Source organism: Hypomesus transpacificus, chromosome 10, assembly GCF_021917145.1.
Source record: "Hypomesus transpacificus isolate Combined female chromosome 10, fHypTra1, whole genome shotgun sequence".
NCBI lineage: Eukaryota > Metazoa > Chordata > Actinopteri > Osmeriformes > Osmeridae > Hypomesus > Hypomesus transpacificus.
The window spans coordinates 13520866-13546834 of NC_061069.1; the positions used below are offsets into that span (position 1 = coordinate 13520866).

The window sequence follows — 25969 nt, forward strand, 5'->3', positions numbered from 1 at the left end:
CTATATGACAACTTCCCCCCTCCGTCCCTCCTCCGCTCCGCTGACAGCGCTGCGCTGTCTCTGCCGCTGGAAACTTTGTATCACTGGAAACCTTATGGCGATAAAGAAGCTAGCGTCCGTTGAAAGACGAGAAAACGTTTAGTTGTATCAGAGGAATTCAATAATACGACAATGGCTTTAGCGGTTGTTTAGTCGACCGGTGTAGCTATCAAGGAAATGGAGCCAGTTTGTGACGATCCTGCGGGAGACAGACTGGGACGTCTCGTCGAGGACATTGTGATGGATTTGTGACTAGCTACGTTTCCGAACATTTAAAGACTTTATCTTATCGTCCCGGGCCAAGTTTTACCCCACATCGCCCATGACAATCATGTCGGATCAGAATTACTATTGGACCGTCTTGCCTAGCTACAAAACTAGTTTTGTAACTGGGGCCATGATGAAACGATCTAAAAGGTAACCTGATGTTCCATAAACTTAAGTCTCTGGACTGATATATGGCAAAATTGTTGAGCCAACAGCATAATGAACATCACAATGAAGGTGAAATAATGCGAAATACTAGCTAATCTCAGATAGCCCACTATCTGTTTCTGTCGCAGCCACTGTGTCATTCTCTGACCCTGATGTTTCAACGGCTAGAACAACAAAGTGTTGATCATTATTGAGCTCATAGACCGGCTATTCATTCGGACTAAAACAAACACACGCCAGCGTTTGTTTATCATTAACATCGTTTCTCGTCTTGTGGTCACACTCATTCACTTCGCATCGCGCAGACTACATCCGGCCACTTTTTGTTTCCGACTCAGGAACGTGGCGGGGCGGACTGTGCGGTATTGTTGTGGAGATTGTGTGTCACGTCCAGCGGTGCTAAATGGACACAGTGTCCTAATGCATCTCATCTATGTAGGCCTAGTTATGAATAGAGGCTTGACTGCACGCGCGACCAGCCGTTTATAAAATAGCAGTACGTTCTTGTACTTGATACATGATATCCACTCCGTCACACAGTGTGGAGGGTGTGACATCACTGCTCTCCACAGCTGTTTCAGTGGCCTCTCTACCCCTGCCTGCTTTACAAGGATCTGGGCCTTTGCTGGCCTCTAATCGGCAGGGGGTTAGAGGGGTTGGGGGTTTCTATCTGTCTTCCTGTCTCTGTTGACATGTTTGTGTCATGGTGACCCAGATCCTTCAGGGCCTGTCATCATCTGAGCTCATCCAGAGTTAAACATCGCTCTGATTGGACGATCCTGACTTACCAGCTCTCAAACCTAACCCTTAATGAGACAGACAGACATACAGAGGGACAAGGTTCAGGTTGAATACATCAAGGTTCAGATAACAACATCATCACAATGCAGGAGTTTGGACTTCCTGGGACTTGTGGTAACTCGTTACCTATAGCAACAGAACCCTAAATGGTTGCTGAATGTCACTCCTAAAAACTAAACACTAAACGGCTCCTCCCTCACATATGGACCCAGGTTGGACCTCCTGGTTTTAACTTCCTGCTTTGTCAAGTGGCCAGTCAGGTGATCAGTCAGCTGACCTACCATTCAGATGTCTAATCTCTCCTCTTTGTTCTCCACAGTTGCCGTAACAACAAGAGGAGAAGCCTGGCGGTTGGCACTCCCTCACCCACTCTCTCCAGACCCCTCTCTCCACTTCCTCTCACCACAGGTACCCAGTCTCCACTGTGCTCGCACGCCCCACAGACATTAAATACAGCAGACTCGTTAGTCTGATGATAAGACTCACACACACACACACAAACACACACACAGACAGCCCCAGACACACACACATACACACACTCTCACAAACAAACAAACAAAGACAGCCCCAGACACATCTGACCACATGATGCTGTGTTATGAGCCGTTTCTGCAGCAGCTGACAGTCAAAGAGCTATTCTGTGGTACAGCTGCTATAGGCCTGGTGTGTGTGTGTGTGTGTGTTGGAGTGCACAGGCAGTAATTTACTGGTGTTGCTGCAGGCCTGAAGTTGAGGTTCATTAAACAAGTTGCTGTCTATTTAAACTGCCCTCTGATTATCATGGTATGTGTATGTTTTGTGTGCGTGTGTGTGCAGTAGAACTGATCCAGGGTGTGTGTGTGTGTGTGCAGTACAACTGATCCAGGATGTGTGTGTGTGCAGTAGAACTGATCCAGGGTGTGTGTGTGTTTCAGCTGGCAGCAGCCCATCGGACAGCCCGAGAAATGTCTCCACCTCCACCTCAGCTAACTTCCAGTTTGCTCGCAGGTGAGACCCCACACCTGTCCACACACACACACACCTCGCTTTCCACACACACAGACACACACACACACACACACACACACACACCTCGCCTTCCACACACACACACACACACACACACACATCTCGCCTTCCACACACACACCTCGCCTTCCACACACACATCTAGCTCCTCCTCCCCCTCCCCCCCTCCTTGTCCTCCCTCCTCCCTCCCCTCTCCTGACCAGCGCTGCACTGCAGTATTTATGCTTTCACTCATCAGTGCCTCTCGTCCAATCGGATCACTGCATTCACATCTTGAATACACCATGACACTGCATTAACTCATATCTCATTATACAGACACCATGACTCAGCATTAATACACTGTACTACATATATACACTACTTAATTATACAGATGACACAGCATATATGTATTGTAAAACTACGTAGATAATTTACCTCACAATATAGATGACTCAACATAGGTATACAGTTGTGGCCAAAAGTATTGGCAGTGACATACAGGAGGAGGGGTACAGGGAGGAGGATGAGGGGTACAGGGAGGAGAAAGAGGGGTACAGGAGGAGGAGGAGGGGTACAGGGAGGAGAAGGAGGGGTACAGGAGGAGGAGGAGGGGTACAGGAGGAGGAGGAGGGGTACAGGAGGAGGAGGAGGGGTACAGGGAGGAGGAGGAGGGGTACAGGAGGAGGAGGAGGGGTACAGGAGGAGGAGGAGGGGTACAGGGAGGAGGATTATACCATTGGGATATGAATACATACACACACCACAGAAAGCAGGGCGTCTCAGGGTGTCTGTCTCACTTTCCATCTTCCTCCCCCTCTCCCAGCCACCTGGCTCGTACTGAAAGGTAAGGTCTTCTCTCTTTCTGATCTCTGTCACATGACTCCATCACATGACTCTGTCACATGTACAGTCAGGTATAGGGATGCAACGATTATAGATTTTGATGGTAAGGTTATAGTCTGAGGAATAATCACGGTTTCACGATTATTATGCATATTACATCCCTAGTATTTTAGAACACTAGGGATGTGTAAAATCACATGAACACTTAGATATATTGATCAGTTTTTTTCGATGACTTATATGCATTGGTCAAGCCACGTTTCAAAACTCTTCACACAGTCAGCAAAACAAAAGTGTTCGTGGACCAAACTGTGAATCATTTTTCACTGCTTTCACACAAAATGCATTTAATTACCACATTCTCCAAAATCCATGAAACTATTTTCTCATTCATACTGCACCAACTGCAAAACACTATTTATAAACACTGTTTCCAAACACTCTGTTTCCAAACACACTGTTTCCAAACACACTGTTTCCAAAACAACATATTCAAAATCGAATTATTGCATGTTGTGCATTTCCACTCATGCATGAGGGTGAGAACAGAAACACTCTGTGTAGCTGAGCCTTTAAGCTTAGAAACACTCGGTGTAGCTGAGCCTTTACGCTTAGAAACACTCGGTGTAACTGAGCCTTTACGCTTAGAAACACTCGGTGTAGCTGAGCCTTTACGCTTAGAAAATCGAGACGTTTTAAATCACGTACGTTTTAAATTTCCTTCCCCCTCCAGTCATTGACGCTGCATGCTGAAAGTCTGTCATTGTTTACTGATGTTGATGTTTACTGATGTTGATGTTTACTGATGTTGATGTTTACTGATGTTGATGTTTATGTTGTATGTGTTGATGTTGTTCTCGATGTTGTGTGTGTTGTAGATTAGTAGTTTTTTGTGTTGCGGGGTTAGGGTTAGTGTGTGGTAATGTTGTGTGTTTCAGGGTTAGGGTTAGGGTGTGGTAATATTGTGTGTTTCAGGGTTAAGGTTAGGGTGTGGTAATATTGTGTGTTTCAGGGTTAGGGTGTGGTAATGTTGTGTGTTTCAGGGTTAGTGTGTGGTAATGTTGTGTGTTTCAGGGTTAGTGTGTGGTAATGTTGTGTGTTTCAGGGTTAGGGTGTGGTAATGTTGTGTGTTGTGTGTTTCAGGGCGGATGGAAGGAGGTGGTCAGTGGCCTCTGTCCCCTCGTCTGGTTACTGCAGCAACCCCCCAAGCTCCTCAGTGTCTGTAAGCAGCTAGGGTGCTCCGCTATCCAGGACACACACCCTGACCAGAACACACACACAGTTTAAACAGAGCACACACAAACACCCTGACCAAAAAACACACACAGTTTAAACAGAGCACACAAAACACCCTGACCAAAACACACACACACCCTAAACAGAACACACACCCTTTGAGGCATGCAGTCTCTGGCATTCTGCTGTCCAATTTCCCAGCATGCAACTCTGACAGGGCGAAGCATCTAACACAGAGCTGACTGGCTGGTTGATTGGCTGACTGGTTGATAGGTTGACTGACTGGTTGACTGTCCGTTAGTCAGACTTTAATCCCCACCCCTCCCCTCCCCCTCTTCTCTAGTCCTCTTCCTCCTCCCAGGAGCTTCTTCACCAGCTTCCCCACCAGCCGACTGTGGACGACCTCCACTTCCTGTTCAAGCACTTCCGCAGCTCTGAGAGCGTAGCTGATGACGAGTCCTCGGCCCCGCCCCCCACCTCAGCCCCACCCCCCAGACTGCGCTCTCGCAGCCTCAGGTAACTTTATTATACAGGACTATCAAGAATACCGTATAATACAAGAACATTCAGTACAATGACTTTAATATCCAGGACAGTAATTTAAGCTCTTTGTGTTTCTCAGTCCCGGGCGCTCGTGTGGCTCATTTGATAACGAGATTGTCATGATGAACCACGTGTACAAGGAGCGCTTCCCCAAGGTGTGTACTTCCAGTCTCTCCACATGTCCTTCCTGGTTCTCCACATCTCCTTCCTGCCTCTCCACATCTCCTTCCTGTCTATCCACATCTCCTTCCTGTCTCTCCACATCTCCTTCCTGCCTCTCCACATCTCCTTCCTGCCTCTCCACATCTCCTTCCTGCCTCTCCACATCTCCTTCCTGTCTCTCCACATCTCCTTCCTGTCTCTCCACATCTCCTTCCTGTCTCTCCACATCTCCTTCCTGCCTCTCCACATCTCCTTCCTGCCTCTCCACATCTCCTTCCTGCTTCTCCACATCTCATTCCTGCTTCTCCACATCTCATTCCTGCTTCTCCACATCTTATTCCTGCTTCTCCACATCTTATTCCTGCTTCTACACATCTCCTTCCTGCTTCTCCACATCTCCTTCCTGTCTCTCCACATCTCCTTCCTGTCTCTCTACATCTCCCTCCTGTCTCTCCACATCTCCTTCCTGTCTCTCCACATCTCCTTCTGTTCCCCTGTGGCCAGCTGTCAGGCCAGCCTGTCAGATCAATAAAGTTGTGTGTCAGGCCTGCCTGTCAAGTTAATAAAGTTATGTTTCAGGCCACGGCGCAGATGGAGGTTCGTCTGCGGGCGGTGCTGGAGGAGAGCTCACGGGAGGTGTTGCCACTAGCGGACGGTGTGCTTGGCTTCATCCAGCACCAGCTGGTGGAGCTGGTCAGAGACTGCCTGGACACGGCCCATGGAGGCCTCATCTCTTCCAGGTACTTCCTGGAGCTGCAGGAGAAGCTGGACAAGCTACTGCACGAGGTAGGGCACCTCTTAACAACCGTCATCCTCATCAACATGATCATAATAACAAGCAAATAGTAAACATGTCATCCAACCATCTCCACCTGTTTCTCTTTAGAGAGATGCTCTAGATACATCTCCACCCTCCACTTCAGTACTGCAGCCAGCAGACTGGCTTCTGTTGGCTGTGTAGACCCATAGGCTATCTTAGTGTCTGGAGAGGGTTAGGGTTAGGGTAGTCTATGAGTATTCTGGTTAGTGTCTGGTTGCATGCTACTCACAGACTCTTAACAAGACTCGAGGACAACACAATAAATATCTTCTGAAACTGATGGAGATTCAGTTTTTGTATGATTCCCTGCACATCATCAGGGCAGGAGGTTGCCTGTGTTTTCATGACTGGAACACTGGAACACTGGAACACTGCACTGAGGCGGTGGTGGTGGCTGGTTCCCTGGTGTGTTGCCAGCCTGTAATGCATGTCAGGATAATGATCCAGCAGGATCCCTTATATAATGATCTGTTACCCTAACCCAAACCGTTCCATAGGAGAGATGCCGAGGCCATGTTCTCTCTGATAAATGTACCCTTCTATAGACCTAGCCTGGTCCTAACCAGACTCTCATATCTTGCATTTGTACAGAGAGTCTGGACTCGATCCATTGACAAGCGTTAACTTCCTTGAAGGCGGGTACTCTGTTGAAGTTTAAAACTATTGAATCTAGGCTGAGTGGTCGGGCTATTAATCAGAAGGTTGCTGGTTTGATTCCCGGCCATGCCAAATTCCCGGCCTTGCCACGGCGGTATGTCCCTGTGCTTACTGTAAGTCGCTCTGGATAAGAGCGTCTACTAAATGACTAAATGTAAAATGTAAATCCCCAGAGCCACTCTGGATCTGGCATAACCAATCGCTAGCGTTCGCCTTAGCCACCTCCTTCACCACTGAGATTGTTATTGCTCCGGCTTTAACTTCTGGATATTTGGCAGCATTGCCACAACGGACCGAATGGCTTCGCTCGCATCTTTCTCCACCGCCATTACGGAACTACATCTCAAACTAGCGCACAACATCAACATTATTGTTGTCAGCCACTCCCTCTGTTCGCTGATTGGACCGGTAAAAGTTTACCGGAGACATCTGACCAATATACCTCAAGCCCAGACGCAGTACAGAAGCTAAATGAAAATTGAGCGGGAGTACATAGGAGGGCAGAGCCAGGCTCCTATAGACCTCCATCATCTCTACTCTTTGTTTGCATTGTGTCTGGTAAATACAGACTGTTCCTCGACTCTGACCACCAAAACACTTGTAGAATTCTGCACTTCTGATCCTTAATCTGCTGCTGTCATTTCTACATGCACTATTTGTTTGTGTCTTTGGACAAATTAATGAAACGTGAACATACTCCAGATAAGCTAACGTCCTGGCCCTTCCCCCCGGCCCTTCCCCTGCCAGGCGTACGAGCGCTCGGACAGCGAGGAGGTGAGCGTCATCATCAAGCTGGTGAAGAGGATACTCATCATCATCTCCAGACCTGCACGGCTGCTCGAGTGTCTGGTGAGGTTGCCCGACGAGGTGTCCAATATCACCTGATAATGGACGATGCAGTGTCCAATATCACCTGATAATGGACGATGCAGTGTCCAATATCACCTGATAATGGACGATGCGGTGTACAACATCACCTGATAATGGACGATGCGGTGTACAACATCACCTGATAATGGACGATGCAGTGTCCAATATCACCTGATAATGGACGATGCGGAGGCGTGAACCGTCTGACACGCAGCGGATGTGGTTGTTTCCGCAGAGTCTATTATCAGGTGATATTGTCCACCTCAAAGGGCATTATCCCTCTTATACCATGGTCACTTGCCAACATATTTTTTTTTTTACAAACATTAATTTGTTTTCATGCGTTTTGCAATAGAAATCAAACGTTTTTTAACCATAGCCAACTCTGATATTTCTAGTCCGCTCAGCTCATAGAACCAACACCGGCTTTCCTTTGGCTGAGCTATTAGCCCGAAAGCTAACGTTATGCTAGCAAGATTCGTAAAGATTTTTACGAAAAAAATAATTGGCCTTGTGTAGAGTGGCGGCTACTGTGTGTTGGCTGCAGCCTGCCTGAAGCAGACTAGCGAAGTGAATAGCGAATGAGATGTGAGATGAGCGGTTACGTGACACTGACACAGTAAATTCAGAAAAGTAACATTTTGCAGATAGGTTAAAATAAATATTGAAGTCACTCATTGTTGTAATGACATGTCAGCTTGTTAAAGTCTTTCAAAATTGTAAATCACGGCTTGTAAATGGAGGACTGCGTCCCTGTTATTATGGTTACTTAATTCAGGCACTTTGTACAGGCTCATATACTATGTAGCCAGCGCAATAATCTAGAACGGTGAATAGACAGTTTTGCTGCAACTACGTAGTAGGTGTCCATATATAACCGGAATATGGACACCCCTGCAGCCAATCAGAATCGAGTATTCACCCAAGCCATGGTATAAGCCCTGTTATTGGCTGAAAGACTGATGACCTGCACGCCTGCGCCAGTGCCTGGTGAGGTTAAGCCCTGCTATTGGCTGAAAGACTGATGACCTGCACGCTTGCTCGAGTGCCCTATTATTGGCTAAGGTTAAGCCCTGCTATTGGCTGAAAGACTGATGAGGTGAGGTTAAGCCCTGCTATTGGCTGAAAGACTGATGAGGTGAGGTTAAGCCCTGCTATTGACTGAAAGACTGACGCCACAACTGACTTGTGTTACCTGCTTTAGATATCATAGATACAGGAAGTGAACAGGACTTCTGTAATAAGTACTTAGTTGATCGCAAATTCTGGGAGGTTTTGACATTTCCATATGCAAGCAAGTTGAATTGGTTAATATCACTCTTCAGTATAAATACCTACCTACATACCTGTAGACCACCTCTAGACCACCTCTAGACCACCTGCAGACCACCTCTAGACCACTTGCAGACCACCCGCAGACCACCTGTAGATCACCTGTAGACCACCTCTAGACCACCTCTAGGACACCCGTAGACCACCTCTAGACCACCTGCAGACCACCTCTAGACTACCTGCAGACCACCTGCAGACCACCTGCAGACCACCTGTAGACCAGTTCTCTGCTCCTCTGCAGGAGTTTGACCCTGAGGAGTTCTACCAGCGTCTGGAGGCGGCAGAGGGCCAGGCCAGGGAGGGCCAGGCCAGGGAGGGCCAGGGCATCAAGGCTGACATCCCTCGCTACATCATCAGCCAGCTGGGCCTGACCCGAGATCCCCTGGAAGGTGACCGAACCTCCTCCTCACTAACATCCTCCTTTCCTCATTCACCTCCTCACTAACCTCCTCTTTTCCCCTCCTCGTCCTCTCCTCCTCTCTGACCTCCTGCTCTCTCCACAGAGGTGGTCCACCTGGAACACAGCAGCTCCAGCCACGCCCCCAACGCCAGCACAGAAGTACGCTACTACAGACACAAGACACAGCTCCAGACACTACAGACATCAGACACTACAGACACCAGACACAGCTCCAGACACTACAGACACCAGACACAGCTCCAGACACTACAGACACCAGACACAGCTCCAGACACTACAGACACCAGACACTACAGACACCAGACACTACAGACACCAGACACAGCTCCAGACACTACAGACACCAGACACAGCTCCAGACACTACAGACACCAGACACAGCTCCAGACACTACAGACACCAGACACTACAGACACCAGACACTACAGACACCAGACACAGCTCCAGACACTACAGACACCAGACACAGCTCCAGACACTACAGACACCAGACACTACAGACACCAGACACTACAGACACTACAGACACCAGACACAGCTCCAGACACTACAGACACCAGACACAGCTCCAGACACTACAGACACCAGACACTACAGACACCAGACACAGCTCCAGACACCAGACACTACAGACACCAGACACTACAGACACTACAGACACCAGACACTACAGACACCAGACACAGCTCCAGACACTACAGACACCAGACACTACAGACACCAGACACAGCTCCAGACACCAGACACTACAGACACCAGACACTACAGACACCAGACACAGCTCCAGACACTACAGACACCAGACACTACAGACACCAGACACTACAGACACCAGACACTACAGACACCAGACACAGCTCCAGACACCAGACACTACAGACACCAGACACTACAGACACCAGACACTACAGACACCAGACACAGCTCCAGACACTACAGACACCAGACACTACAGACACCAGACACTACAGACACCAGACACTACAGACACCAGACACAGCTCCAGACACTACAGAAACCAGACACAGCTCCAGACACTACAGACACCAGACACTACAGACACCAGACACTACAGACACCAGACACAGCTCCAGACACTACAGACACTACAGACACCAGACACTACAGACACCAGACACAGCTCCAGACACTACAGACACCAGACACTACAGACACCAGACACTACAGACACCAGACACAGCTCCAGACACTACAGAAACCAGACACAGCTCCAGACACTACAGACACCAGACACAGCTCCAGACACTACAGACACCAGACACTACAGACACCAGACACAGCTCCAGACACTACAGACACCAGACACAGCTCCAGACACTACAGACACCAGACACAGCTCCAGACACTACAGACACCAGACACTACAGACACCAGACACTACAGACACTACAGACACCAGACACAGTTCCAGACACTACAGACACCAGACACTACAGACACCAGACACAGCTCCAGACACCAGACACTACAGACACCAGACACTACAGACACTACAGACACCAGACACTACAGACACCAGACACAGCTCCAGACACTACAGACACCAGACACTACAGACACCAGACACAGCTCCAGACACCAGACACTACAGACACCAGACACTACAGACACCAGACACAGCTCCAGACACTACAGACACCAGACACTACAGACACCAGACACTACAGACACCAGACACTACAGACACCAGACACAGCTCCAGACACCAGACACTACAGACACCAGACACTACAGACACCAGACACTACAGACACCAGACACAGCTCCAGACACTACAGACACCAGACACTACAGACACCAGACACTACAGACACCAGACACAGCTCCAGACACTACAGAAACCAGACACAGCTCCAGACACTACAGACACCAGACACTACAGACACCAGACACTACAGACACCAGACACTACAGACACCAGACACAGCTCCAGACACTACAGACACCAGACACTACAGACACCAGACACTACAGACACCAGACACAGCTCCAGACACTACAGACACCAGACACTACAGACACCAGACACTACAGACACCAGACACTACAGACACCAGACACAGCTCCAGACACTACAGACACCAGACACTACAGACACCAGACACTACAGACACCAGACACTACAGACACCAGACACAGCTCCAGACACTACAGAAACCAGACACAGCTCCAGACACTACAGACACCAGACACTACAGACACCAGACACTACAGACACCAGACACAGCTCCAGACACTACAGACACTACAGACACCAGACACTACAGACACCAGACACAGCTCCAGACACTACAGACACCAGACACTACAGACACCAGACACTACAGACACCAGACACAGCTCCAGACACTACAGAAACCAGACACAGCTCCAGACACTACAGACACCAGACACAGCTCCAGACACTACAGACACCAGACACTACAGACACCAGACACAGCTCCAGACACTACAGACACCAGACACAGCTCCAGACACTACAGACACCAGACACAGCTCCAGACACTACAGACACCAGACACAGCTCCAGACACTACAGACACCAGACACTACAGACACCAGACACTACAGACACTACAGACACCAGACACAGTTCCAGACACTACAGACACCAGACACTACAGACACCAGACACAGCTCCAGACACCAGACACTACAGACACCAGACACTACAGACACTACAGACACCAGACACTACAGACACCAGACACAGCTCCAGACACTACAGACACCAGACACTACAGACACCAGACACAGCTCCAGACACCAGACACTACAGACACCAGACACTACAGACACCAGACACAGCTCCAGACACTACAGACACCAGACACTACAGACACCAGACACTACAGACACCAGACACTACAGACACCAGACACAGCTCCAGACACCAGACACTACAGACACCAGACACTACAGACACCAGACACTACAGACACCAGACACAGCTCCAGACACTACAGACACCAGACACTACAGACACCAGACACTACAGACACCAGACACTACAGACACCAGACACAGCTCCAGACACTACAGAAACCAGACACAGCTCCAGACACTACAGACACCAGACACTACAGACACCAGACACTACAGACACCAGACACTACAGACACCAGACACAGCTCCAGACACTACAGACACCAGACACTACAGACACCAGACACTACAGACACCAGACACAGCTCCAGACACTACAGACACCAGACACTACAGACACCAGACACTACAGACACCAGACACAGCTCCAGACACTACAGAAACCAGACACAGCTCCAGACACTACAGACACCAGACACAGCTCCAGACACTACAGACACCAGACACTACAGACACCAGACACAGCTCCAGACACTACAGACACCAGACACTACAGACACCAGACACAGCTCCAGACACTACAGACACCAGACACTACAGACACCAGACACAGCTCCAGACACTACAGACACCAGACACTACAGACACCAGACACTACAGACACCAGACACAGCTCCAGACACTACAGACACCAGACACTACAGACACCAGACACTACAGACACCAGACACAGCTCCAGACACTACAGACACCAGACACTACAGACACCAGACACTACAGACACCAGACACCAGACACTACAGACACCAGACACTACAGACACCAGACACAGCTCCAGACACTACAGACACCAGACACAGCTCCAGACACTACAGACACCAGACACTACAGACACCAGACACAGCTCCAGACACTACAGACACCAGACACTACAGACATCAGACACTACAGACACCAGACACAGCTCCAGACACTACAGACACCAGACACTACAGACACCAGACACAGCTCCAGACACTACAGACACCAGACACAGCTCCAGACACTACAGACACCAGACACAGCTCCAGACACTACAGACACCAGACACTACAGACACCAGACACAGCTCCAGACACTACAGACACCAGACACTACAGACACCAGACACAGCTCCAGACACTACAGACACCAGACACTACAGACACCAGACACAGCTCCAGACACTACAGACACCAGACACAGCTCCAGACACTACAGACACCAGACACAGCTCCAGACACTACAGACACCAGACACTACAGACACCAGACACTACAGACACCAGACACAGCTACAGACACTACAGATGTCAAATTGTGTTAGAGCCGACAGGTGGTTCTGGGTTGATCTGTGTGTGTGTGTTTTGATACGCAGGGTCGGGCTGTGTGCGCCCCCCCTCGTAGGAAGCCTGTGGAGAGCGACTTTGACACCATCAAACTGATCAGCAACGGAGCCTATGGGTGAGTGTGTGTCTGTGTGTGAGTGTGTGTGTGTGTGTGTGAGTGTTCTGGGTTTGAGTGTGTGTTTGTTTGTTCCTGTTAATTTTGCTCCTAGTGATCAAAATCCTTTGAAGGAAATGGTGACGTATGAATGGCTTTTCGAGGAAGTCCGTTTTATCACAGAGAGGGTATGTGTATGATAGTTAGCTCTTTGTTCAGTTGAGTTACAAAACCATGAACCTCCCTCCCTCCCTCCTCCTCCACTCCCCCTTCCCTCCCTCCTCCTCCACTCCACTCCCCCTCCCCTCCCTCCCCCTCCGCTCCCTCCTCCTCCGCTCCCCCTCCTCTCCCTCCTCCTCCACTCCCCCTCCCCTCCTTCCTCCTCCGCTCCATCCTCCGCTCCCTCCTCCACCTCTCCCCCTTCCACTCCCTCCTCCTCTGCTCCCCCCTCCCCTCCCTCCTCCTCCACTCCCCCCTCCCCTCCATCCCTCCACCCCCCTGTAGGGCTGTGTTTCTGGTCAGACACAGAGAGACGCGTCAGCGCTTCGCAATGAAGAAGATCAACCGTCAGAACCTGCTGCTGAGGAACCAGATCCAGCAGGCCTTCGTGGAGAGGGACATCCTCACCTTCGCTGAGAACCCCTTTGTGGTCTCCATGTTCTGCTCCTTTGAGACCCGCCGGCATCTCTGCATGGTCATGGAGTACGTGGAAGGTGGGAGGCTGTGTGTGTGTTCAGGCTGTGTGTGTGTGTGTTCAGGCTGTGTGTGTGTGTGTTCAGGCTGTGTGTGTGTGTGTGTGTTTAGGCTGTGTGTGTGTGTTAAGGCTGTGTGTGTGTGTTAAGGCTGTGTGTGTGTGTGTGTGTTAAGGCTGTGTGTGTCTGTGGAGTAGTATTTAACCCTACCCCCCCAACTGTAACCTTTACCCTTGCCTTCCAGGTGGAGACTGTGCCACCCTGCTGAAGAACATGGGTCCCCTCCCAGTGGACATGACCCGGATGTACTTTGCTGAGACGGTGCTGGCCCTGGAGTACCTCCACAACTACGGCATTGTGCACCGAGACCTGAAACCTGACAAGTACACTCTCACACACACACACACACACACACACACACACACACACACACACACACACACACACACACACACACACTGGTCCTCACATTTAGAGCCCTGAATGGAGAAGTTCCTCCCTGCATTTCTGATTTAATACAGCTTCATACCCCCACCCGTAATTTGAGGTCATTGGGCCAGAAGCTTTTAGTGGTTCCCTGTACTCATTTTAAAACTAGAGGGGATCGATCATTCCGAGCAGTGGCCCCTAGGTTGTGGGATGCCTTGCCTCCCTTCCTACGGTGTGCAACTTCTGTCGAAGCTTTTAAAAAGCAACTCAAGACTTTGCTATTCAGGCAGGCTTTTAGTTAGTTGATGAGTTTTTATGGTTGTTTGTCTATTTCTATTTAAATGTTCTGTATTTATTTGTAGTGTTATATTGTATTTTGGTGTGAAGCACTTTGTGGTTTTATCTGCGAGAAGTGCTATACGAATAAACTTTACTTACTTACTTACTTACACACCTTTATGTCTGCTTCAAAAGATTCCATGGCCAGCTGGGTACCACATTGTTAGGGTTAGGATCACTAATCACTAATGGTGTCTAATGGTGAGGCATGTTATGACAACAACAAGGAGTAAATATTCATCATGGCTCACTGTCTGTCTGTCTGCCTGTGTCTGTGTGACTGTGTCTGTGTGCCTGTGTCTGTGTGCCTGTGTCTGTCTGCCTGTGTGTGTGCCTGTGTGTGTGACTGTGTCTGTGTGCCTGTGTCTGTGTGCCTGTGTGTGTGACTGTGTCTGTGTGTCTGTGTGACTGTGTCTGTGTGCCTGTGTCTGTGTGCCTGTGTGTGACTGTGTCTGTGTGACTGTGTCTGTGTGCCTGTGTCTGTGTGCCTGTGTCTGTGTGTGTGTGTGTGTGTCCAGCCTGCTGATCACCTCCATGGGACACATCAAGTTGACAGACTTTGGTCTGTCTAAGATGGGCCTGATGAACATGACCACCAACCTGTACGAGGGACACATCGCCAAGGACACCCGCGAGTTCCTCGACAAACAGGTCTCTCTCTCCCCCCTTTCTCTCTCTCTCTCCCCCCTTTCTCTCTCTCTCCCCATCTCTGTTTCTCTCTCTCCCCCCCTTTCTCTCCCCCTTTCTCTCTCCCTCCCCCCTTTCTCTCCCCCTTTCTCTCTCCCTCCCCCTCTCTTTAACCCCAGTGTGCTAGGTTAGGGTTAGGGTTACAGTGTGGTTAGGGTTACAGTGTGGTTACAGTGAGCTGTTCTCCAGGGTTAGGGCTACAGTGTGGTTACAGTGTGCTGTGCCCCAGGGTTACGGTATGGTTACAGTGTGCTGTTCTCCAGGGTTAGGGTTACAGTGTGGTTACAGTGTGCTGTTCTCCAGGGTTAGGGCTACAGTGTGGTTACAGTGTGCTGTGCTCCAGGGTTAGGGTTACAGTGTGGTTACAGTGTGCTGTTCTCCAGGGTTAGGGTTACAGTGTGGTTACAGTGTGCTGTTCTCCAGGGTTAGGGCTACAGTGTGGTTACAGTGTGCTGTGCTCCAGGGTTAGGGTTACAGTGTGGTTACAGTGTGCTGTTCTCCAGGGTTAGGGTTACAGTGTGGTTACAGTGTGCTGTTCTCCAGGGTTAGGGTTACAGTGTGGTTACAGTGTGCTGTGCTCCAGGGTTACAGTGTGGTTACAGTGTGCTGTTCTCCAGGGTTAGGGTTACAGTGTGGTTACAGTGTGCTGTGCTCCAGGGTTAGGGTTACAGTGTGGTTACAGTGTGCTGTGCTCCAGGGTTAGGGTTACAGTGTGATTACAGTGTGCTGTGCTCCAGGGTTACAGTGTGGTTACAGTGTGCTGTGCTCCAGGGTTACAGTGTGATGACAGTGTGCTGTGCTCCAGGGTTACAGTGTGGTTACAGTGTGCTGTGCTCCAGGGTTACAGTGTGGTTACAGTGTGCTGTGCTCCAGGGTGACAGTGTGGTTACAGTGTGCTGTGCTCCAGGGTTACAGTGTGGTTACAGTGTGCTGTGCTCCAGGTGTGTGGGACCCCAGAGTACATTGCCCCAGAGGTGATCCTGAGGCAGGGCTATGGGAAGCCGGTGGACTGGTGGTCCATGGGGGTCATCCTGTATGAGTTCCTGGTGGGCTGCGTGCCCTTCTTTGGAGACACGCCTGAAGAGCTGTTTGGACAAGTCGTCAACGGTAACCACTCTCTCTCTCTGCTACAGCTCTGTTGTCAAGGTAATGTCTTGGTGTTGGTGTGGTAACAAGTTGCTATGGTATGTGTTCTAGATGACATCATCTGGCCAGATGGGGATGATGCGTTGCCGGGCAACGCCCAGGACCTCATCACGAGGCTGCTGAAGCAGTGTCCTCTAGAGCGCCTCGGCACCGGTGGGTGACTGTTCACCTGGCTGACTGTTCACCTGACTGACTGTTCACCTGGCTGACTGTTCACCTGGCTGACTGTTCACCTGGCTGACTGTTCACCTGACTGACTGTTCACCTGGCTGACTGTTCACCTGGCTGACTGTTCACCTGACTGACTGTTCACCTGACTGACTGTTCACCTGACTGACTGCTCACCTGGCTGACTGTTCACCTGACTGACTGTTCACCTGACTGACTGTTCACCTGACTGACTGCTCACCTGGCTGACTGTTCACCTGACTGACTGTTCACCTGACTGTTTACCTGGCTGACTGTTCACCTGACTGACTGTTCACCTGGCTGTTCACCTGACTGAATGTTCACCTGACTGTTCATCTGACTGACTGCTCACCTGGCTGACTGTTCACCTGACTGACTGTTCACCTGACTGTTTACCTGGCTGACTGTTCACCTGACTGACTGTTCACCTGGCTGTTCACCTGACTGAATGTTCACCTGACTGTTCATCTGACTGACTGTTCACCTGACTGACTGTTTACCTGACTGACTGTTTACCTGACTGACTGTTTACCTGACTGACTGTTCACCTGACTGACTGTTCACTTGACTGACTGTTCATCTGACTGACTGTTTACCTGACTGACTGTTCACCTGACTGACTGTTTACCTGACTGTTTACCTGACTGACTGTTTACCTGACTGACTGTTCACCTGGCTGACTGTTCACCTGACTGACTGTTCACCTGGCTGACTGTTCACCTGGCTGACTGTTCACCTGACTGACTGTTCACCTGGCTGACTGTTCACCTGGCTGACTGTTCACCTGACTGACTGTTCACCTGACTGACTGCTCACCTGGCTGACTGTTCACCTGACTGACTGTTCACCTGACTGTTTACCTGGCTGACTGTTCACCTGACTGACTGTTCACCTGGCTGTTCACCTGACTGAATGTTCACCTGACTGTTCATCTGACTGACTGCTCACCTGGCTGACTGTTCACCTGACTGACTGTTCACCTGACTGTTTACCTGGCTGACTGTTCACCTGACTGACTGTTCACCTGGCTGTTCACCTGACTGAATGTTCACCTGACTGTTCATCTGACTGACTGTTCACCTGACTGACTGTTTACCTGACTGACTGTTTACCTGACTGACTTTTCACCTGACTGACTGTTCACTTGACTGACTGTTCATCTGACTGACTGTTTACCTGACTGACTGTTCACCTGACTGACTGTTTACCTGACTGTTTACCTGACTGACTGTTTACCTGACTGACTGTTCGCCTGACTGTTTACCTGAACGACTGTTCACCTGACTGACTGTTCACCTGACTGTTTACCTGACTGACTGTTCACCTGACTGTTTACCTGACTGACTGTTCACCTGACTGTTCATCTTACTGACTGTTTACCTGACTGACTGTTCACCTGACTGTTCATGTCACTGACTGACTGTTCACCTGACTGTTTACCTGACTGACTGTTCACCTGGCTGGTCATCTCACTGACTGTCACCTGGCTGACTGCTTACTTAGATGACTAACTGATTGACTTGCTGACTGACTGACAGACTGGCTGGCGGCTGGCTGGATGACTTGTGTTCAAACGAACAGTGATGGTGTGTGTGTGTGCTGCAGGAGGGACAGGGGAGGTGAAGGCTCATGTGTTCTTCCTGGGGCTGGACTGGACTGGCCTGCTCAGACAGAAGGCTGAGTTCGTCCCTCAGCTGGAGACAGAGGATGACACCAGCTACTTTGACAGTAGGGGGCGCTCTCTCTCTCTCTCTCTCACACACACACACACACGCGCGCGCGCACACACACACATGAACAGCTCTCTCACACACACACTCTCCCATGAACAGCTCTCTCACACACACACACACACACGATAATCAGGTTTCAGACTGTCATGAATCTGGTTTGAAGTCACAAGTTGATAGAAGTTTAAATAGTTTGTTAACAAAGCAGTGTGTGTGTTGTGTGTGTGTGTGTGCTCAGCACGGTCAGAGCGGTACTGTCATCTGGGTTCTGAAGAGGATGACGAGGAGACCAACGATGAAGAGCCGTGTTCCCAGAGAGAGCTGCGTCAGTTCTCCAGCGTGGCCCATCGCTTCAGCAAGGTCACGCCCTACACATGACCTGCATAACCTCTAAATGACCTCCGCATGACCTCTGTCTAAACCCTGACCTCTTTCACACCCCCTCCCCCAGGTGTACAGTAGCACAGAGTACCTGTCCACATCCACTCCGTCCAATCACAGCCTGTCGTCTTCGGAGCGCAGCCACAGCGAGGAGAAGGAGGAACGGGGGGTCGGAGTCTCTCCTGGGGAGGGACACAAGCACGGCACCAGGACGGACGGACCCAGGGGAAGGTGAGGGAGAGGAGAGGAGGGGAGAGGAGAGGAGGGGAAAAGAGAGGGGGGGGAGAGGAGAGGAGAGGAGGGGGGGAGAGGAGAGGAGAGGAGGGGGGGGAGATGAGGAGGAGGGGGATAGGAGAGGATGGGGGGAGAGGAGGAGGGGGAGAGGTGGAGGGAGAGAGGACAGGAGAGGAGGAGCAGGGGGAGAGGAGAGGAAGAGAGGAGAGGAAGAGGGAGAGAGGAGGGGGAGAGGAAAGGAGAGGGAGATAAGAGGAGGATGGGGGGAGAGGGGGAGGGGGAGAAGAGAGGAAAGGGGGGAGAGGAGAGGAGGGGGGGAGAGGAGAGGAAAAGGAGGGGACAGGGGGGAAGATGAGAAGGTGGGAGAATAGAAAGGCAGAGGGCAGATATTAATCATATGAACCCCCCTCCCTCCCCACCCAGCCTGCGCCCCAGAGCCTCCTCCAGCGCCTCCTCCGAGCGCTCCTCCAGCCCCCTGCTGATGAACAGCACCCAGAGCCTGGACACCATGCCTCGCTTCTCCTTCTCTACAGAGGACGACGGTGAGACACAAACATGTATACACACACACACACGTACATACACACATGTACATACACACACACACAAATGTACACACACACAGACACATCAGTGTGTAACTACCCTCTCCTCAGACGGTGTGGTGTCAAACCTACGTCGGATCCGTCTCCGTAGCAACAGCACTGGAACGCGGCCGTCCTATAGGAGAGGAGCGTCCAGACGCATAACCAACCAGCTGGATGCGCCAGAGAAGCCCCGCCCCCCTGTCAGCTGCAAGGTCCCCAAGTCCGCCTCCGTCTCCAGCCTCTCTCTCGTCATCACCACGGGTAACTAGCCCCTCCCCCTCTCTCTCGTAATCACCCCGGGTAACTTGGTCCCTAACCCTCTCTTCTCCCCAGACGACCCTGGCGGCCCTCCCACCAGCCCCAAGTCCTCCCTGTCGCTGTCGTCCAACCCGTCCTCCCGGGACTCGTCCCCCAGCAGGGAGCTGGCGCTGGGCTGCAGCCTGCGCCCCCCCCTGGTCATCCTCAGCCGGGGCAGGAGGTTCGGCTTTGCCTTGCGAGCCATCAGGGTCTACATGGGAGACAGCGACATATACACTGTTCATCACATGGTTTGGGTGAGTAGGTCACATGGTGTGAATGAGTCAGAGTTAGGTTGGTAACCATGTTGTCTCAGCTGACTAGCTGAGAAGGGGTTACATTTTACTCTGTTGCTGGTGCATAAAAAACTTTCCTGGACGGGAATCTTATGCTGTACATGCACGCACAACAAACGTAAGCTAGTCGACGAAGCTACCATGGAGAAAGGCATAAGGCAATAAAAAAATTATGAGGACTTAACTCTATTGTACTGTGCTGTACTCTATTGTACTGTGCTCTGCTGTAATCTACTCATTTTTTGGCTTTTCTGTTCTCCTCCCCCTCTCTAATCTCCTTTCACTGTGGGGAAAAAAAGGTATGTTATGGAGGAGACAGAGGGAGTTAGCGATGTGGACATGACTGAGAATAGAGACATTCCTCATCACCCATGGTCATATACGGTGTTTTACAGAAAATAGAAGAGTTGCTAAAGTGTTATTTTTAGTGCTGTCAGTTAAACGCGTTATTAACGGCGTTAACGCAAACCCCAATGAACGGCGTACATTTTTTTTTTGCGCGATTAACGCTCTTTTTGACCAAGCAAACTTTGTAGTTTTTTTCACATTCTGTTACAACAACCACTGACGTTAGAAAAACTACAATACCGCACCGGATCTAGCTAGACCGGAAACAAAACAACTGGCACGCCACACACACTTGTTTGGGCTCGTGAGCCGGCTAAAGAGTAGTAGCAGAGCCCGTTTACGGATATTAGACATTCTCTGGTAGTAGGCTAACGTTACGTTTTGAGTTGATTGCCACGCCAGACACCGAAATGGATGCCAATAAGATTCTGAATGGAAAGTTTACTTTTAAAAGGTTGCCAAATGGTTCCATTGACAAGACCAAAGTGATCAGTGTGTTCTGTCGTTGTGAACTGAGCTATCATCGCAGCACGTCATGGAGTCTAAAATAAAATTTTGATGGCCAAGCACACAGCTGATGCAAATTCTCCGCCCGCTCATCAAAGCCAGGCGATTGCAATGTTGTTTTCAATTTAAGAAAAACATTTGCACGAAGCAATCCGAACCACTTTTCTATGTTGATAAGAGCATTAAAATTTGAAAAAATAATGGATGAAAAAGAAATCAAGGGACATTTAGAATAGATAAAAATGTGCGATTAATTGCGATTGATCGCGAGTTAACTGTGACATTAATACGATTAAATATTTTAATCGTTTGACAGTTCTAGTTATTTTATATAAATATTATTGTATTTTTTTTTTTTTTAAGAATGACAATAAAATCTATCTAGATAAACTATTCGGGGCCTGCTGAACTAATACTTCTTCCACAGATACTGGTCAGGGAGCATTTTTTCTGTCTCTGAAGACCCTTGGGGCTGGTGGGATAAACGCTCTTTGTATGTACGTATTAATTGACATAAAATAACGCCTTGTTCTAAGGCCTTATTTTATGTCAATTAACCAATGGCTTTTGAAAACAGATAAAGTGACATTATTTCTTAACTTGTTAATTTAAATTAATATATTTTTGGGAGATGAAGTAGGCCTAAACACGTGAATCATTCATGTCTGCACTTCAAAAAGTCTGAATTTACGTTTCCGAACACAGACTAAAGTAGCCTGGTCCTAACCAGGCTCTCGTACATTTCATTTGTACAGAGAGTCTGGCCTCGCTCCATTGACAAGCATTGACTTCCTTGTAGGCAGGTACTCTGTTGAAGTTTAAAACTATTGGATCTACCCAGAGCCACTCTGATCTGCCATAACCAATCGCTAGCGTTCGCCTTAGCCAATTCCTTCACCACTACTGTAACAGAGCCAGCTGCCGCAGCTGGAAAATAAAACTTTTCCCTAACCCCGTGGGGAAGAGGGCCACAACATCATGGCCACCAACAAAACTCAGCAAAATCTTGCTCCGGCTTTAGCCTAAACCGGCTTTAAGATATTCTGCAGCATTGCCACAACGGACCGAATGGCTTCGCTCGCATCTTTTTCCGCCGCCATTACGGAACTACAGCACAAACTAGTGCACGACATCAACGTCATCTCTCTCATCACTCTCAGCCACTCCCTCTGTTCGCTGATTGGCCGGTTAAAAATGAACCTGCAAAATCTGACTTACTTACTGAATGGCCAGACCGAGTACAGAAGCAAAATCAAAATTGAGCGGAAGTACATAGGACTTATCACTGCCTGAAAACTTGCAGCATGCAAACTTGCGTAGAAGCTGAGTGGGGAACGTTGCAGCAGAGAAAGACTGTCTTGGCCGGAGAAGATAATGTCATTCGATTTGGATGTGATTCTTATAATAGGCATATTCATTTTTCAACCCAGTGCATTAGCATGAGCGAAGTAGGGCTAGACCAACTTATGTTTTTCAGGTGGTAGACTACATCATATTCGACATCGAACTATGAAAAATAAACCGTTGTTGGCAGAGTTTGCATTCAAAGTTTTTCGAGTCACCCGGTACTTTATAAATGTACTTTAATGGAATGCTGCCATACCAAAGATTTCTTGCCATTTTGACTAATAACACCTGGCAAACAGTGGCAAAATCCATTGTTATGTCTACAAAATCATTTAAGATATAGTGTCAGTTTAGCTAGCTTGCAAATCCTGAGGATAGCCTACTGTAGCAGACCTTTCTATGTTCAACGGAAAAGGGTGTTTGGTCCCTCTAGAGTTGCCTAGGCATGATGCTGACCTAAGCATTACGTGAAGTCAGTGACTGAGGGCTGTTCGAATGGCGATGTTAATAAGAGAAGTGAAATACAAGTTGTGAAAAGAGACCGCGTCTGTGTCTTATTGTCTACACAACCATATACAATTATATCTCAAACAAACCTACAAAGAGCTTGGTTACACAACCGAAGTTGAATTAGCCAATGTCGTTAGCGATGCTAGCTAATGTTAGTTTGCTAGCTGTATAACATTTTACTGGGTCTTGCGGCTATTAGATTTACTGAAATTATTATGAAATGTTAGCTATGTTCTACTAGCCATTTGCCTACTTTAGCAAGTCACTGTATTTCCAAGCCCAGATAGTGTAACTGAGACAGTAAAATAAATCCTCTTTCAAGTAAAAAGCCCCCGTTCCAGTGTTGAGCATTAAATTAGCTGCACGGGCTGTAGCGATCTTGGGACAAAGCCACTTTTTTTGTTTTAAAACAGGGCTATACGCCTCTTCGAAATATAAGCCATACAACCACAAGAAACTGTACAATCTAGGGTAGGCCTACAGGCCGCGGCTTTATTTCCGAAAAATACGGAATGAGGGAGATGTTTGAAATTGTCGGTGTCAAAAAGGATTCCTGGTGAATGCGCTGCGTGTCTATTGTGTCTTTTTGTATTATTGGACTAATATGATGTGAGGTCTAACAAGTAGTAGTAATGGCTACTTTTCCTGAAGTAATTGTCAGAGCCCACATTAATTTACTTTAACTTGAGTGTTGTCAATACTTCACCTTTTACCAGAGTCCTTTTAAACATGAGTACCTGTACTTTTACCTGAGTGAAGGATGTGTGTACTTTTGCCTTCTCTGACCATGTATGTTGCTTTAGATAAAGGCATTTGCAAAATGATAAACCGTGTTGTGTGTGTGTGCAGTGTGTGGAGGATGGCAGCCCAGCCCAGGAGGCGGGGCTGAGAGCTGGTGACCTCATCACCCAGGTGAATGGGGAGTCTGTCCAGGGGCTGGTGCACACCGAGGTGGTGGAGCTGCTGCTGAAGGTACGTACCATGGCAACTGCTGCTGTTGTTGACCTGCAGAGCGGTACCATGGCAACTGTTACGTTATTGTACAAGCGAACTGTTGTTGTTGTTGACATGGAGCCTATTCCAAAGAGCGAGTTTACCGAATAAGCCAGGTTAATGTCAGGGAAAGTAACTAAGAGAAGCTTGGCTTTATCGGTAAATTTCCTTTATGAAACAGGCATGTCCAGAGCGCTAACGATTGCTGTTGTTGCTCTTCAGAGTGGTACCAAGGTGACACTCCAAACCACAGCTCTAGAGAACACCTCCATCAAGGTTGGTCCCGCACGCAAGTCCAGCTACAAGGCCAAGATGGCTCGACGCAGCAAGAAGAGCCGCAAGAAGGACGGACAGGACAGGTAGAGGAGGGGTTAGGGTGAGAGGGTGAGAGGGGTCAGGGTCAGTAGGGGGAGGAGTCAGGGTCAGTAGGGGGAGGAGTCAGGGTGACTGAATCCTCTGCTCCATCTTCCCAGTAGGAGACGCAGTATCTGGAAGAAGCTGTCCAAACAGACCTCTCCTGCTCCTCCTCATGCTGGTGCTGCTCCTCCCATGCACAGTAGCAGGAGCTTCTCCTCAGGCTTCCAGCCGTCCGTGTCCTCCAGCGACAGCCTGTCTGGCTCCCCCACCCAGAGCCTGTCCCCTGGGCCATCCACACCCTGCTGCTCCCCTGCGCCCGACCACTCTGGAGGTGAGGCCTCCAGCACCGCTTCCCCAGTCTAGAAGACCTTATCACCCTTCCGACCCTTAATGAAATGAGAAGGAGGGAGAGAAGGAGGGAGAGAGAAGGAGGGGGAGGGGGAGAAAGAGGGAGAGAGAGAAGGAGGAGGGAGTTGAACGGAGGGAGAGAGGGAAGGAGGGAGAAAGGAAAGAGGGAAACAGAGAGAGAGAGCGGGAGAAAGAGAGGGAATATAAAGCCCTTCAGAATAATCTGTCCTCTGTTGTTTTTGTTTCCAGACTCAAACTCCCCCCAGAGCTCCTCCCCCATTTCCAGCTCCCCCAGCTCCCCCGCCCCCCAGCCCCGCCCCAGCTCGCTCCATGTGATGGGTCGCTACAGCAAGGGGGGGCGCTGCAAGTCCACCAGCAGCATCCCCCCCTCTCCTCTGGCCTGCATCCCTCCTCCCCAGCCCCTCTCCCCCCAGTGCTCCCCCTCCACCCTCCCGGGTCTCTCCAAGTGCCTCCACAGCCTCCACGGCAAGTCCCCCCCCACCCTGGTGCGCCATGCGGCCCGCCCCCGCAGCGCCGAGCCCCCCCGCTCCCCCCCCTCCTAAAAAGGGTCCAGTCCGCCGAGAAGCTGTCGGGGGGTTACCACGGCGACAAGAAGGCATTCGCCACGCGGCACCACACCATGGAGGTGCCTCTGTCTGAGGGGGAGGGGCTGGAGGAGGAGGAGGGGGTGGAGGAAGGGGCCATGGGGTTCATGTGTGTCGGGGAGCACGGTCACCAGGGACGGTTCCACCTGGGGGGGGGCGAGAGGAATGCGGGAGGGGGGCGGGCCCGGAGAAGTGGTGGTCATGAGGAGGCGGGCCCTCACCGAGAGGAGGGACTCCTTTAAGAAGCAAGAAGCTGTGCAAGAGGCCAGCTTCGACAACCAGGAGGCCCAGAGTCCTACCCTGCCCTCCACCCTGCCCCAGAGTCCCACCCTGCCCTCCACCCTGCCCTCCACCCTGCCCTCCACCCTGCCCTCCACCCTGCCCTTCACCCTGCCCTCCACCCTGCCCCAGAGTCCCACCCTGCCCTCCACCCTGCCCTCCACCCTGCCCTCCACCCTGCCCCAGATTCCCACCCTGCCCCAGAT

The 25969-nt window shown here is 50.0% G+C and overlaps 1 protein-coding gene across 1 annotated transcript in view; it reads left to right on the forward strand.

Moving 5' to 3' along the window:
* The window catches only part of LOC124472588 (microtubule-associated serine/threonine-protein kinase 3-like), a 27898-nt gene continuing 1929 nt past the window's right edge, over positions 1–25969 (forward strand). Inside the window, 29 exon segments of the mRNA XM_047027519.1 lie at positions 1–456; positions 1595–1683; positions 2193–2265; positions 3095–3115; positions 4258–4336; positions 4694–4866; positions 4973–5048; positions 5635–5841; positions 7280–7381; positions 8976–9123; positions 9238–9293; positions 13398–13483; positions 13967–14175; positions 14399–14537; positions 15441–15573; positions 16551–16716; positions 16807–16908; positions 18550–18672; positions 18913–19034; positions 19126–19286; positions 19713–19831; positions 19946–20137; positions 20210–20430; positions 24031–24153; positions 24397–24533; positions 24648–24862; positions 25129–25430; positions 25433–25671; positions 25673–25812. Coding sequence (XP_046883475.1) covers positions 362–456; positions 1595–1683; positions 2193–2265; positions 3095–3115; positions 4258–4336; positions 4694–4866; positions 4973–5048; positions 5635–5841; positions 7280–7381; positions 8976–9123; positions 9238–9293; positions 13398–13483; positions 13967–14175; positions 14399–14537; positions 15441–15573; positions 16551–16716; positions 16807–16908; positions 18550–18672; positions 18913–19034; positions 19126–19286; positions 19713–19831; positions 19946–20137; positions 20210–20430; positions 24031–24153; positions 24397–24533; positions 24648–24862; positions 25129–25430; positions 25433–25671; positions 25673–25812 — 4048 coding nt within the window. The 5' untranslated portion in view covers positions 1–361.